The sequence below is a fragment of the Ursus arctos genome, unplaced genomic scaffold (assembly GCF_023065955.2).
Source record: "Ursus arctos isolate Adak ecotype North America unplaced genomic scaffold, UrsArc2.0 scaffold_9, whole genome shotgun sequence".
Classification (NCBI taxonomy): Eukaryota; Metazoa; Chordata; class Mammalia; order Carnivora; family Ursidae; genus Ursus; species Ursus arctos.
The window spans coordinates 43,036,042-43,048,768 of NW_026623111.1; the positions used below are offsets into that span (position 1 = coordinate 43,036,042).

At 38.5% G+C, this 12,727-nt stretch overlaps 1 protein-coding gene across 1 annotated transcript in view; it reads left to right on the plus strand.

The window, feature by feature from the left end:
- SPMAP2L (sperm microtubule associated protein 2 like) overlaps positions 1–12,727 on the plus strand; it is a 44,731-nt gene that overhangs the window by 14,968 nt on the left and 17,036 nt on the right. The window contains exons 3-4 of the mRNA XM_044387638.3: positions 4,579–4,644; positions 11,725–11,853. Of these exons, the coding sequence (XP_044243573.2) occupies positions 4,579–4,644; positions 11,725–11,853 (195 nt within the window). The remainder of the gene's footprint in view (positions 1–4,578; positions 4,645–11,724; positions 11,854–12,727) is intronic.

Genomic DNA, 12,727 nt, shown 5'->3' on the forward strand with positions numbered 1-12,727 from the left:
CCTACGATAAGGATTTCAAAAACTTTCTGAGCTATTGACAAACTACAGGAGACTGGGACAGCAATGTAATCCTCATTAAAAAAATCTGCTTTCAAGAGTGAAAATCCTTCAACCACATTTTTTGTTTCTGCCTAGGACCCTGACTACACATTGTGAGGTAATGCAAGGAGTGAAAGAAGGGGGAAGCCTGTGTTAAGATGAAGAGATAGGGTGGAGATGTAGTTGTGGTGACATAATACACAAGAAGTGAATGAAGAGGACAGGTGTTAGACCTCCACACAGAATTAGCAAATGTTAATGAGATTATTTCCAACTGAACTAACAACCCAATTAACATCTACAGGAATAAACTCGGAAACTGTCATTGGTCTATAAAATGATACATTAAAAAAACATTATTTAGCTAGTGAAGAAAAGGTAGTGAGGGAAACCTTGGCTTGGAAGTGATGACAGCAGCCAGAGCATACTTGTTTTAAAAGATTAATGTATATAAGATGTTTTGTCTGCAACTCTGGCTTTCTTTCTCTCCATCTAGCCATCCTCCCTGGAAAGTTGGCTCAGGCTCTCTCAGCAGGGCTCATGCGGTGCTTACGTGATGAAGCCCTTCTTCTGTTGAATAAGGATGTAGGTTTTTTGTTTTGTTTTGTTTTTTTGTTTTTTTTTGCCAATGAACAGTATCTTCTTTGTTTCTAGATATTAACAGGCATGACTTGGGGGTTGCATCATATTGATTATGTAGCTGATTCCAAATGTTTACCACCAAAAAATATTTTGGTTATCTCTACCCACAACCACAATCACATGTTTTGAAAGTTTTTTGTTGTTGTTTACAAAACAAACTACATTTATTAATTTTTTTTAAAAATTAAGATCAGATGTGCGTATCATCAGAGAGTCCTATCAGCATGAAGTAACATGGAGATGGTATAATTCAGAAACAAATTTGGTATTTGGTGTAACCTCTACAGCCTGACTGTGGATGGTGTAGGATTCCATTTGACCTTTTGAAATATTCTAAAGGTTGTGGACTTCCATCATTATCTTCATAGGTCCCTTAAGGATTTGAGAACTTTGGACTGGAAACTTGTGAATTAAGCAGCAGAGTTCTGAGGGACAAAATGCAGATAGGTTAACTGCAATAGCAAAGGGGGAAATTAGAAGAGTCCAGAGTATTAGACATTGGGGAAAAAAGAGCGTGGAGGTGAGGTACTGTTCTTACTAACTTCAAACCTGTTCTTTGTCTAGAAACCTATTCAAGTGAGAAAGGTTTACTGATAGTTCCATGATTTTCCCTTATAAGGCACTTAAACTAAGTTTATATTTTCTTTATTTTTTTATTTTTATTTATTTATTTTTTAAAGATTTTATTTTTTATTCGACAGAGATAGAGACAGCCAGCGAGAGAGGGAACACAAGCAGGGGGAGTGGGAGAGGAAGAAGCAGGCTCCCAGCGGAGGAGCCTGACGTGGGGCTCGATCCCACAACGCCGGGATCACGCCCTGAGCCAAAGGCAGACGCTTAACCGCTGTGCCACCCAGGCGCCCCTATTTTCTTTATTTTTTTAAAGATTTATTTATTTTAGAGAGAGTGCGTGCCTGTGCAAACATGCACCTGAGTGATTGTGGAGGAACAAAGGGAGAGAATCTTGAAGCAGATTCCCCAGAGCCATGGAGCCTGATGCAGGGCTTGGTCTCTTGACCCATGAAATCATGACCTGAGCAGAAACCAAGAGTCAGGCACTCAACCAGCTGAGCCACCCAGGTGCCCCTAAGTATGTATTTTAAACCATTAAATACCAATTCAATTCAAATCAATTAGCATATGCTGAGCATTGACTATATACAAGGTGTCATACTAGGTATTGTGGGTGGGAAAGGAAAAAAGAACTAACATTTATTGAATTCTCACTCCATGGTTAGAAGTTCCTAGGCTCAAAACAGGTGTAAGCAATATCACTGAACAAGAATTTAGAACAACAGTCATAAGAATCCTAGCTGGGCTTGAAAGAAGCATAAAAGACACCAGAGAAACCCCGGCTGCAGAAATAAAAGACCTAAAAACTAGTCAGGCTGAAATAAAAAATGCTATAACTGAGATGTAAAACAGACTAGATGTAATCACAACGAGGATGAAAAAAGCAGAGGATCAAATAGATGATACAGAAGATAAAATTATGGAAAATAAGAAAGCTAGAAAGACGAGGGAAAGAAAACTATTAGACCATGAATACAGACTTAGGGAACTCAGCGATTCCACAAAGCACAGTAATACCCATATCATAGGAGTCCCAGAAAAAGAAGAGTGGGGAAAAGGGGCAGAAGGTTTATTTGAACATATTTATTTGAACATAACGTCCCTAATCTGGGGAAGGAAACAGGCATTCAAGTCTAAGAGGCACAAGAACTCCCCTCAAAATCAACAAAAACAGGTCATCACCAAGCAGAGTGAAACTTGCAAAATATAAAAAGAATGAAATGTTGCCATTTGGAATGATGTGGATGGAGCTAGAGATTATTATGCTAAGCAAAATTAGAGAAAGACAAATACCATATGATTTCACTCATGTGGAATTAAACAAACAAATGAATGTGGGGGGAAAAAAGAGGGGCAAACCATAAAACAGACTCTTAACTATAGAGAACAAACAGGGTTGTTGGAGAGGAGGTGGGTGGGGGATGGGTGAAATGGGTGATGGGCATTAAGGAGGGCACTGGTTGTGATGAGCACTGGGTGTTGTATGTAAGTGATAAATCACTAAATTCTACACCTGAAACTAAAACTACACTGTAAACTAACTAGAATTTAAATAAAAACTTGAAACTAAAAAAAAGTCTATTAAAGAGTTCAGGCGAGTTTTAGGGAGAATGCTTTTCCATATAGCTAGCTAGCTAGATACTCCAGGAGCGCCTGGGTGGCTCAGTCATTAAGCGTCTGCCTTCGGCTCAGGGCGTGATCCCGGCGTTCTGGGATCGAGCCCCACATCAGGCTCCTCCACTGGAAGCCTGCTTCTTTCTCTCCCACTACCCCTGCTTGTGTTCCCTCTCTCACTGGCTGTCTCTATCTCTGTCAAATAAATAAATAAAAAATCTTAAAAAAAAAAAAAAAGACTCTTCAGGGGGGTGGAAATGACTTCTATTTGATGGAGTTGGGAGAGAGAAAACTGGCCCCTTCTGGGTCCTATTTCTTTGGGACCTGCCTGTCTATAGTGAATGATATTTGTCATATGCTTTCTGTCACATAGCAAACTTAGCTTCTGCAGGGGGAGGCTTGCAGTTTGGGGGGACAAGTTCAATTCAGGAATGTCAGGAATCCACACTACCCTTCAATACCATTTCATCAATAATAGAGACAGTATTTTTATTCTATTTATCTGACTTCTGTACCTATTTTTCAGTTAGTTCCTAATTGTGGGCAAAAAAAGGTTGTTATTTATTGGGCCCTTCAAACTCCAAGGAAGTACATAAATAGCTACAATATGAGCTGCAGGAACATAAGTGGTATATTAATCTGCACAGGATAATCAATGCTGCAGTACAAATAAGATACAAAACTCTCAATGACTTAATGCAATAAAAGTTCATTTCTCCCTCATGTCACAGTCCAAGGTGAGATGGCTGGCCTCTTCTGTCTTTTCGCCATGCCGTCTGGAATATGTGGCTTCCAGAGTCATTGCAACAGGGGAAGAGGGAAGTGGAGGAGGCTCTTAAGCTCTTAGCTTGCCCTGGAATTGATACTCAACACTTCTGCAGAAGTTAGAGTAACTATTCACATGGCTCTAAACAACTGAAGGGAGGGGCGCCTGGGTGACTCAGTCCGTTAAGCATCCGACTCTTGATTTCAGCTCAGGTCGTGATCCCAGGGTTGTGAGACTGAGCCCCGTGGTGGGCTCCACACTGGGTGTGGAGCCTACTTAGATTCTCTCTCCCTGCCCTCCTGCTCCTACACCCTTCCTCTCTAAAAAATAAATAAATAAATAAATAAATAAATAAATAAATAAATAATGAAAATTAAAAAATAAACAACTGAAGGGAGGCTTGGAAATGTGGAGGAACACGTGAGCACAAACTGTGTCTGCTATAGGTAGGTTCAGAACAATCAGGGAAGCTTCAAAGGAGCAAAGTAGGGAAGAAAGGGGGTTGAGTGGTACTCAAAGCATATTTTGTCTATTTCATAGCTTTCCCAAAGCCACATATTCTGTCTGAAATTTACCTGTGCAATCTCTTCAGGTCCATTGCCATCAGGCCATTTACAAATAAACTTAATATGAGAATTGAGAATTTTTCCCATTGAGTGTGCATTTTATCTAGGGTCTTCAGGAGATAATAAGCTCTTGGTTTTATTGCATATTTATTATCTCTGTTTCACTATGTTCTATACTATTATGATTTTAGGAGTGAGAATTTTGGGTCCACAATATTTTTGAATACTTTGTGCTTTCAGTACTCTTCAAATCACATCAAATATGGCTTTGGGGTTTTCCCACCAAGATGGGATTTGTTTGAGTAGGAGTTATCTAATATAATCATATTTAAATATGGTTAAGCATTCTCTCTGAATTAATCAGTTGGTTTTTGTTAGTTTTTTTTCTAGGAAGAGAATCCAAGATCTTTCTAGGCCTAAAAAACAATGGGGCACCCCAGATAGGTAAGGCAACATTCCATAGTCTTGTTTGTGAGGATTGTGTTCCTTACATTAAATAGGTAAGTATTATTCTTACTTGCCCACTAACCTTGCATTCCAGGTTTATCCACTCTCTAGTCAACTGAATCTACTGAACTAATATTGTCCCCTCATTTAAGTCAACACATGGAAGGCTAACCCTAAGTCAGTAGTTCTCAAATTAGTCTGCCCATGGAATCACCTGGGGACCTATTAAAACACTGATACCTGGGCCCCATCCCCAGAAATCCTGATTTACTTCGTCTGGAGTCCAGGCTAGGCTTTGGGAGCGTTAAAAGCTCCCCAGATGATTCTAATAAGCAGACAGATTTGAAAACCACTTTGAAACTCTTGTGTCCATCCTTTGGGTTCAGCTTTGCTGCTTCCAACATACTATCTCTAAGCCTCTGCCTAGAGCACAACTGTTCTCTGGATCTCCAGCCAGTAGGACCCATGGAGCTCCCATCTTTGGCCACAGGACCCCCCTTTTCTTCTTTGGCTCCTGAGTAAAGCCTTAAGTTTTTCCTTTGTTTCTGAACTATTGCTTTAAAAAAATGATACACTTTATTTTTAAAGCAGTTTTAGGTTTACAGAAAAATTGGCCAGAAGTACAGAGAGAGTTTCGGTATTACTACCCACTCCTCTTGTTTCCCCCATTATTAACATCTTGTGTTAGTGTGGTACATTTATTAAAATTGTTGAAGAAATATTGACACATTATTCACTAAAGTCTGTAGTTTGCATTAGGGTTCACTTTTTGTGTTGTACAGTTCTATGGATTTTGACAAATGCATGTCATGTATTCACCATTACAGTATTATGTAAAATAGCTTCACCCCCCTAAAAATGACCTGTCCTCTACCTATTCACCTCTTTCCCTCTGTGCTCCCCTCTCCAAAACCCTGGCAACCACTGATCTTTTTATTATATCTATAGTTTTGCCCTTTCCAGAATGTCATATAGTTAAAATGATACAGTATATAACCTTTTCATATTGCCTCCTTTACTTAACAATATACATTTAAGGTTCCTCCATGTCTTTTAATTGCTTGGTAGCTCATCTGTTTTTAGCACTGGCAAATATTCTATTGTCTGGTTGTACCACAGTTTGCTTATCCATTCATCTATTGAAGGATATATTGTTTGCTTCCAGTTTTTGGTAATTCTGAATAAAGATGCTATAAACATTGATGTGCAGGTTTTCATGCAGATAAAAGTTTTCAACTCATTTGGGTAAACACCTAGGAATGCAATTTCTGGATCATATGGTAAGAATATGTTTAGTTTGTAAGAAATTGCTAAGTATCTTCTAAAGTGTCTACTAATCCCACCATCAATGAATAAAATAGTTCCTATTGTTCCACATCCCCACCAACATTTGGTGTTTTGTATTTTAGCCATTCTAAAGGTGTATAGTGGTATCTCTCTCATTGTTTTAATTTCTAATTCTCTAATGACATGATGCTGAGCATATTTCATATGCTTATTTACCATCTGCATATCTTGTTTGCTGAAGTGTGTGTTCAACTCTGTTACTCACTTTTTTAAAAAAAGATTTTATTTATTTATTTGAGAGAGCGAGAGCACAAGTGGGGTGAGGGTCAAAGGGAGAAGCAGACTCCCCACTGAGCAGGGAGCCCGATGCGGGACTAGATCCCGGGACTCCAGGATCATGACCTGAGCTGAAGGCAGGCACTAAATGACTGAGCCACCCAGGTGCCTCTTTTACTCACTTTTTAATTGGGTGTTTGTTTTCTTATTGTTGAAATGTAAGTGTTCTTTGTATATTTTGAATACCAATCTTTTATCAGATGCTATAGACCAAATGTTTATATTCCCCTAAAATTCATAAGTTGAAACTTAATCCTCAATATTCTGGTATTAGGAGGTAAGGCCTTTGGGAGGTGATTAAATAATGAGGATGGAGCACCCATGAATGGGACTAATGTCCTTATAAAAGAGACCTCAGAGAGCTCCATTGCTCCTTCAGCAATGTGGGAACACAGCAAGATGTCTGACTATGAACCAGAGAGCAGGTCCTCACAGGCACCAAATCTGCGGATGCCTTGATCTTGGACTTCCCAACTCCCAGAATTGTGAGAAATAGATTTCTGTGGTTTATAAGCTACCCCATATATGGTATTGTTATTGTAACCTGAGTTCCAGGTTACAATCTTGTAAGACTGTTAGACATCAGGTATGTGTCTTGCAAATATTTTCTCCTAGTTTGTGGCTCATCTTTTTATTCTCTTTGCAGTGTCTTTTGCAGAGCAAAAGTTTTTAATTTTAACAAAGTTCAACTTACCGATTTTTTCTTTAATGGATCATGCTTTGGTCATGTTTAAAAAGCAATTGCTAAATCTAAGGTCACCTAGATTTTCTGTTATGTTACCTTCTAGAAGTTTTATAGTTTTGCGTTTTACATTTAGATGATACATTTCAAGTTAATTTTTGTGAAAGGTATAAGGTGTGTCTCTAGATTCATTTTTGTGCATGTGGGTATCCAGTTTTATAGCACCATTTGTTGGAAAGACTATCTGTTCTCTGTTAGATAACTTTCAATCCTTTGTCAAAGATCAGCTGACTATATTTGTGTGGATCTATTTCTAGGATCTGTATTTTCCCATTGATCTATTTATCTATTCTTTCACCAATACCACTGTCTGATTACTGTAGGGTTGCAGTAAGTCTTGAAGTCAGGCAGTGGCAGTCCTCTGATTTTGTTTTTCTTTTTCAGTATTGTGTTGTCTATTCTGGATCTTTTGCCTCTCCACACAAATTTTAGAATCAGTTTGTGAATGAATATCCACAAAGTAACTTGTTGGGATTTTGATTGGGATGACACTGGATCTGTAGATCAAGTTGGAGAGAACTGACATCTTGACAATATTGGCTCTTTGTATCTATGAACATGGACTGTCTCTCCATTTATTTAGTTCTACTTTGATTTCTTTCACCAGAGTTTTGTAGTTTTCTTTATAGAGATCTTATACTTATGTTGTTAGATTTTCACCTATGTATTTACATTTTTTGTTGCTAATGTAAATAGTGTTTTGTTTTTAATTTCAAATTTCCATTGTTCATTGCTGGTGCATAAGAAATCAGTAGAATTTGAATATTAATGTTATATCCTGCAACTTTGCTGTAACCTAAAAATTTAATTTTTAAACGGTTTGTTTTTAAACATTAAGAATATAATATGCTTTAAATTCTCTCTTTTTCATGGATGGGTACATACACATATACACTGTTGAGAGGTATGCATTGATAAGAGATGTGTTAATGAATATTGCTAGAACTGTCAGTAATCTTAGAACACTCATCTCCAACCTACTCCTATTTGAAACCATTAAAAAATTTGAAGGAGTGATTTGGTTGGGCAATTGAGCTCAAATAAATTAAGTAACCTAGCCTGCAGGTACCAAAACTGGGATTTGAATCTATGTTCATTGCACACAAAGCCCATTTACTTACATTATATCACAATGGCTATTTTAGAAAGGTATGGTCCCATTGATAGCATGGAGAATTAGAGTCAGGAAAATTGATTTGGGGCTATTATGATAATGCAGGAGAGAAATAATGAAGACTTGTCCTACGAGAGTGGCTTTAAGGGTTACAAGAAAGGTTAGAGTCAAGATAGAGATGGATAGGATATAGTGACAAATGAAGAACCTGAGGGAGAGGAGGAGTCAAATATGATTTCTAGGTTCTGTTTTTAGGAGTAAGCTGGAAAATGTTATTATAACTGCAAAAGGCAGCTTGGCGCTTTGGTTGAGTGTCTGACTCTTGGATTTGGCTCAGGTCATGATCTGGTGGTTGTGGGATTGAGCCCCAGGTAGGGCTCTGTGCTCAGTGTGGGGTCTGCTTCAGATTCTTTGTCCCTCTCCCCCATCTCTGCCCCTCCCTGCTTGCCCACATGTGCGCGCTGTCCCTAAAATGAATAAATAAAATCTTTAAAAAAAAAGAAAAGAAAAAAAAATGGAACCTATGAGGATACATTCAAAGAATTTGTGGTTGGCCAGACTGACAAAGAAAGATTAAAGACTGTCTCATAAATCATCAAGTACATAAAGCATGTTATTGAGATGAAAGCTAAATAAATATTTGTTATAATGGGAGAGGGTGTAAGAATTTCAGAACAATAACACTCTGGAAATAGACTAATGAAAGCTGTTTTGTGTTTTCTGACTCTGGAAATATGTAAGACTAGAGATTTAGCTGTTCAGAAAAGGATGACTGAACACAGAACTCTCGAGAGTTCTTGACCTTCTAGGTCCCTTATTCTCGAATTCTAGGGGTGTGATTGTGTCAGATATTGTTATATCTTATGGATCCAACAAACAGGTACAATATGGATAAGAATCGTATGCTCTGAGGTTAAGTCCTCATTGTTGACTGTAAAAGATTAAACATTTATTTCCCTGATATTGTTAGCTATGTAACAGCTAAACATGGGCAATTTTTAAATGTTGTCAGAATAGAGTGGAGAGTCATCTGCGTAATATGTTACTTTGACATGTCAGTTAGTCTCCCCACTTTCTGATGAACATTACATCCACATTTTTCTCAACTGTATAGTCTCTGCTCTTTCTCATCCCACTGATCCTTTCCTTCTAGCTTGCTTTGAGCTGGCTCTCCTGCCTTTTACATAATTCTCAATACTTTTATACTATGTGTTTTCTAGTTTTTATGGCCAAAATTTTCTTCTTAAAAGCTATTTTATTTATTTGAGAGAGAGAGCATGAGAGAGAGAGAGAGAGAGATCACGAGCAGGGGAGAGGTAGAGGGAGAAGCAGACTGCCTGCTGAGCAGGGAGCCTGATATGGGACTCCATCCCAGGACCCTGGGATCATACCTGAGCTGACAGCAGACACTTAACCGACTGAGCCACCCAGGACCCCATGGCCAAAATTTTCAGGCAGATAATGATCTGATAAAGGTTCAGTCCCTAGAAGTCATCATCAGGACTCTATATTATGTATTGACATAATTGCCGTGTCTAAGGTACCTTTTGCTTTGAATTTGAAACAATAAATACAATACCAATATACACAGTTGAACATTGAACAACACAGGTTTGAACTGCACAGGCCCACTTGTGCCCAGATTTTTTTCCCAATAAATACAGTACTTAAAAGTATTTTCTCTTTCTTATGATTTAAGAAAATCATAACATTTTCTTTGCTCTAGGTTATTTTATTGTAAGAATACAGCATAAAATACATAAATAAAGTATATGTTCATTGTTTATGTTTTCAGTAAGGCTTTTGGTCAACAATAGATTATTAGTAGTTAAGTTTTGGGGGAGTCAGAAGTTATATGCAGATTTTCAACTGCATGGGGTCAGTGCCCGTAACCCCTCGTTGTTCAAAGGTCGACTATATATATGTCACCTTTGCTTCCTAATCCCTGACTCCCTTAGGCTTTCTCCACCAGAGTTTTGTTATTTACCCCTAAGATGCTCTTCACTTTTTCCATTACCACTGATATTTTCCTGGCCAAGTCCCATTGTCTTTTGTTTTTGTTTTTGTTTTTGTTTTTGTTTTCCGTTTCCATTCTTGGTATCTAAGTTATATTTGATGCATCTTGTCCTGAAATCTTCCTCTCCATTCCGTGGTGCTCTTACCTCTATCCACCAGTCTTCTCTTTTGGAAACAGAGTTACTATCTTCCCCAATGTCACTACCCCTCTGGCCCTCGTCACCTGAGGCCCTGACTTCTGCTGTAGCCTCTTCTTCCTGTGGTCATCCTCTCCTCTCTACTCTGTTTTACATCACCATCAGGTGAGTTCCCAGTTTTCACCATTCTTCATTCACAGACTGTGATGGAGCAGCTGTCATGTACACCACTAAACTATCCTAAGGGGAAATCTCCAAAAGATTAAGTCATACTCCTTCCCCTGGATGAACTTACAGGCTGGAGTGGCAGGTGCTCTTTGTCAAAATTGTGGAGGACCTTGTAAGCCACAGTAAGGAGTTGGGACTCCATTGTAAAGCCAATGGAAACCTTTAAAGAGCCTTTAACAAGGGGGTGACTTGATCAGATTGGAGTTTAGAAAGATCACTCTGGCAGTGATGGGGATGATGGGATCTGGACAAGGAAAGCTGCAAGGATAAGGAGAAATGGACAGATTTAAGCTGTATTTAGGAAATGGAATCAGCAGAATGTAGGGGATGGGAATATTAATTCATTCGTTAATATTTCTAATGGTGACTGGCTGATGCTTGCAAAGTAGAGAAATAAGCATTGTATGCAAAAATATAGATAAGGTTAAAAAAAAGGACCTTTTAAATAATTAAGCTCAATTAAGTGGCAATTTGTTATATGCAAAGTTAGGTTACCAAGGTACCTTCTTCTGCCTTCCCTACTCATTGTAACAATGTTACTTAATGATTTCCCAACGTGCCTCTGTCCAAACATGCCTTGACCCATACTTGATTATTCCCAATTCCCACAGTACCCGCAACATGGAATGTGCCTCCTTTCTGGCGGTCTGTGCCTTTCACTTTCTTCCATGAAGCCTTTTCAGGTGAATCCCTCACTGATTCTCTTTTTCTCCTCACCCTCTGCTCAGGAATCATGACTATTTTACAGACTAAAAAAGAGATCTGATGTCCGTAAACACTTACCCCATTGCCTGGCCCACAGTATTTCACAAATGGGAGCTACTCATATTACCCTGATACTGTTCTATTTTCTGATCCCTTGGTACAGGGCTTCCCCACAGCGGGAGCTCAGTGTTAGGTAGATGGCATCCCCGTTTTGTGTTGACCTGATTATAAATTAAGTGTTAATTATACAATGGCATAAACAGACCTCTTTCAGAAAATAGGTTCATTTTTGTTCACCGTGTTTTAAGACAGTAGGTAAAACAATTTTCTTTTATTTTTATTTTAACTACATAAGTAGTTGATCTGTTTCCGATGACTGGATATTGTTAAATTCTGTAATAGAGGTAGTTCTGGAAGTGAAATAAAATCAGTAGGGAAGCCATCAAGAGCCATTTCTAAGGTGTCCATTAGTAGTGAATTCCTTACCATTTGATTTTTCTGCTTTTTAACAGAAAACTGTTTTGGGGAAATCAAGATCCTATTTGTCCTATTGCCCGTATTGCTTTGAAGGCTCAGCTAACCAAAAGACTTGAGGACCTTGCCCATCCCAAAGAAGTCTCCCATCGATATGTACCTAACAGGTTAGTGTTTGTGTGTTATCAGGTTGCTTTATCAGGAGTCCCTAGGGAAAATGAACACAGAACCCAGCCCTTTTATCTGAAAGCCATAAATTGTCCAATCTGTAGTAAAAGATTATTAAGGATTAAAGATTCTATATATTTCCTAATCTGATGCTACAGAAAAACTTTTCCAGAGCAAGACTAATAGTTAGCTATTACAGATTTGTATTATATCTTATAATGTTTTGACTTACCAGGATTTTGAGGGTTTATTTACAAAGATTTTATTTATGTATTAGAGAGAGTGCACTCGCATGCACAAATCAAGGGGGAGGGGCAGAGTGAGAGGGAAAGAGAAAATCTCAAGTAGACTTGTGCTGAGCACAGAGCCCCATGTAGGGCTCGATCCCATGGCCTGAGATCATGACCAGAGCCAAAATCAAGAGTGGGACACTCAACTGACTGAGTCACCCAAGCACCCCTTGAGTTTTTAATAAAGTGGCAGTACTACGCTGGGATATGTATCATATATAACATTGTTGTGCATGAACTATTTATGCATGCAGTTTCTCATGGATTTTGCATACCACCATGGGCTTGATTACCATGAGTTAATTATTATATGTAAAGGTGAGAATATTATTAATGGCTTTTGATACCCATTGCCAATTTGCTTTTAGTGCATGTTTGTTGAATGATTAGGCTTTCTGCTGGTTGGTTCTTTGAAGAAAGACTGGGTGGGGGGAGGGGATGAGCACAAATAGTGAGGGAAATTAAAGTAACAGGAAAAAGGCAAAGATACCATTATTTATCTGAAGTTTGGTTTCCAAGATAATTGAGGTGGTCATTTCTCTATCTCTTTTTGATATACGACTTTACTCAAAAGTCAGCAAAC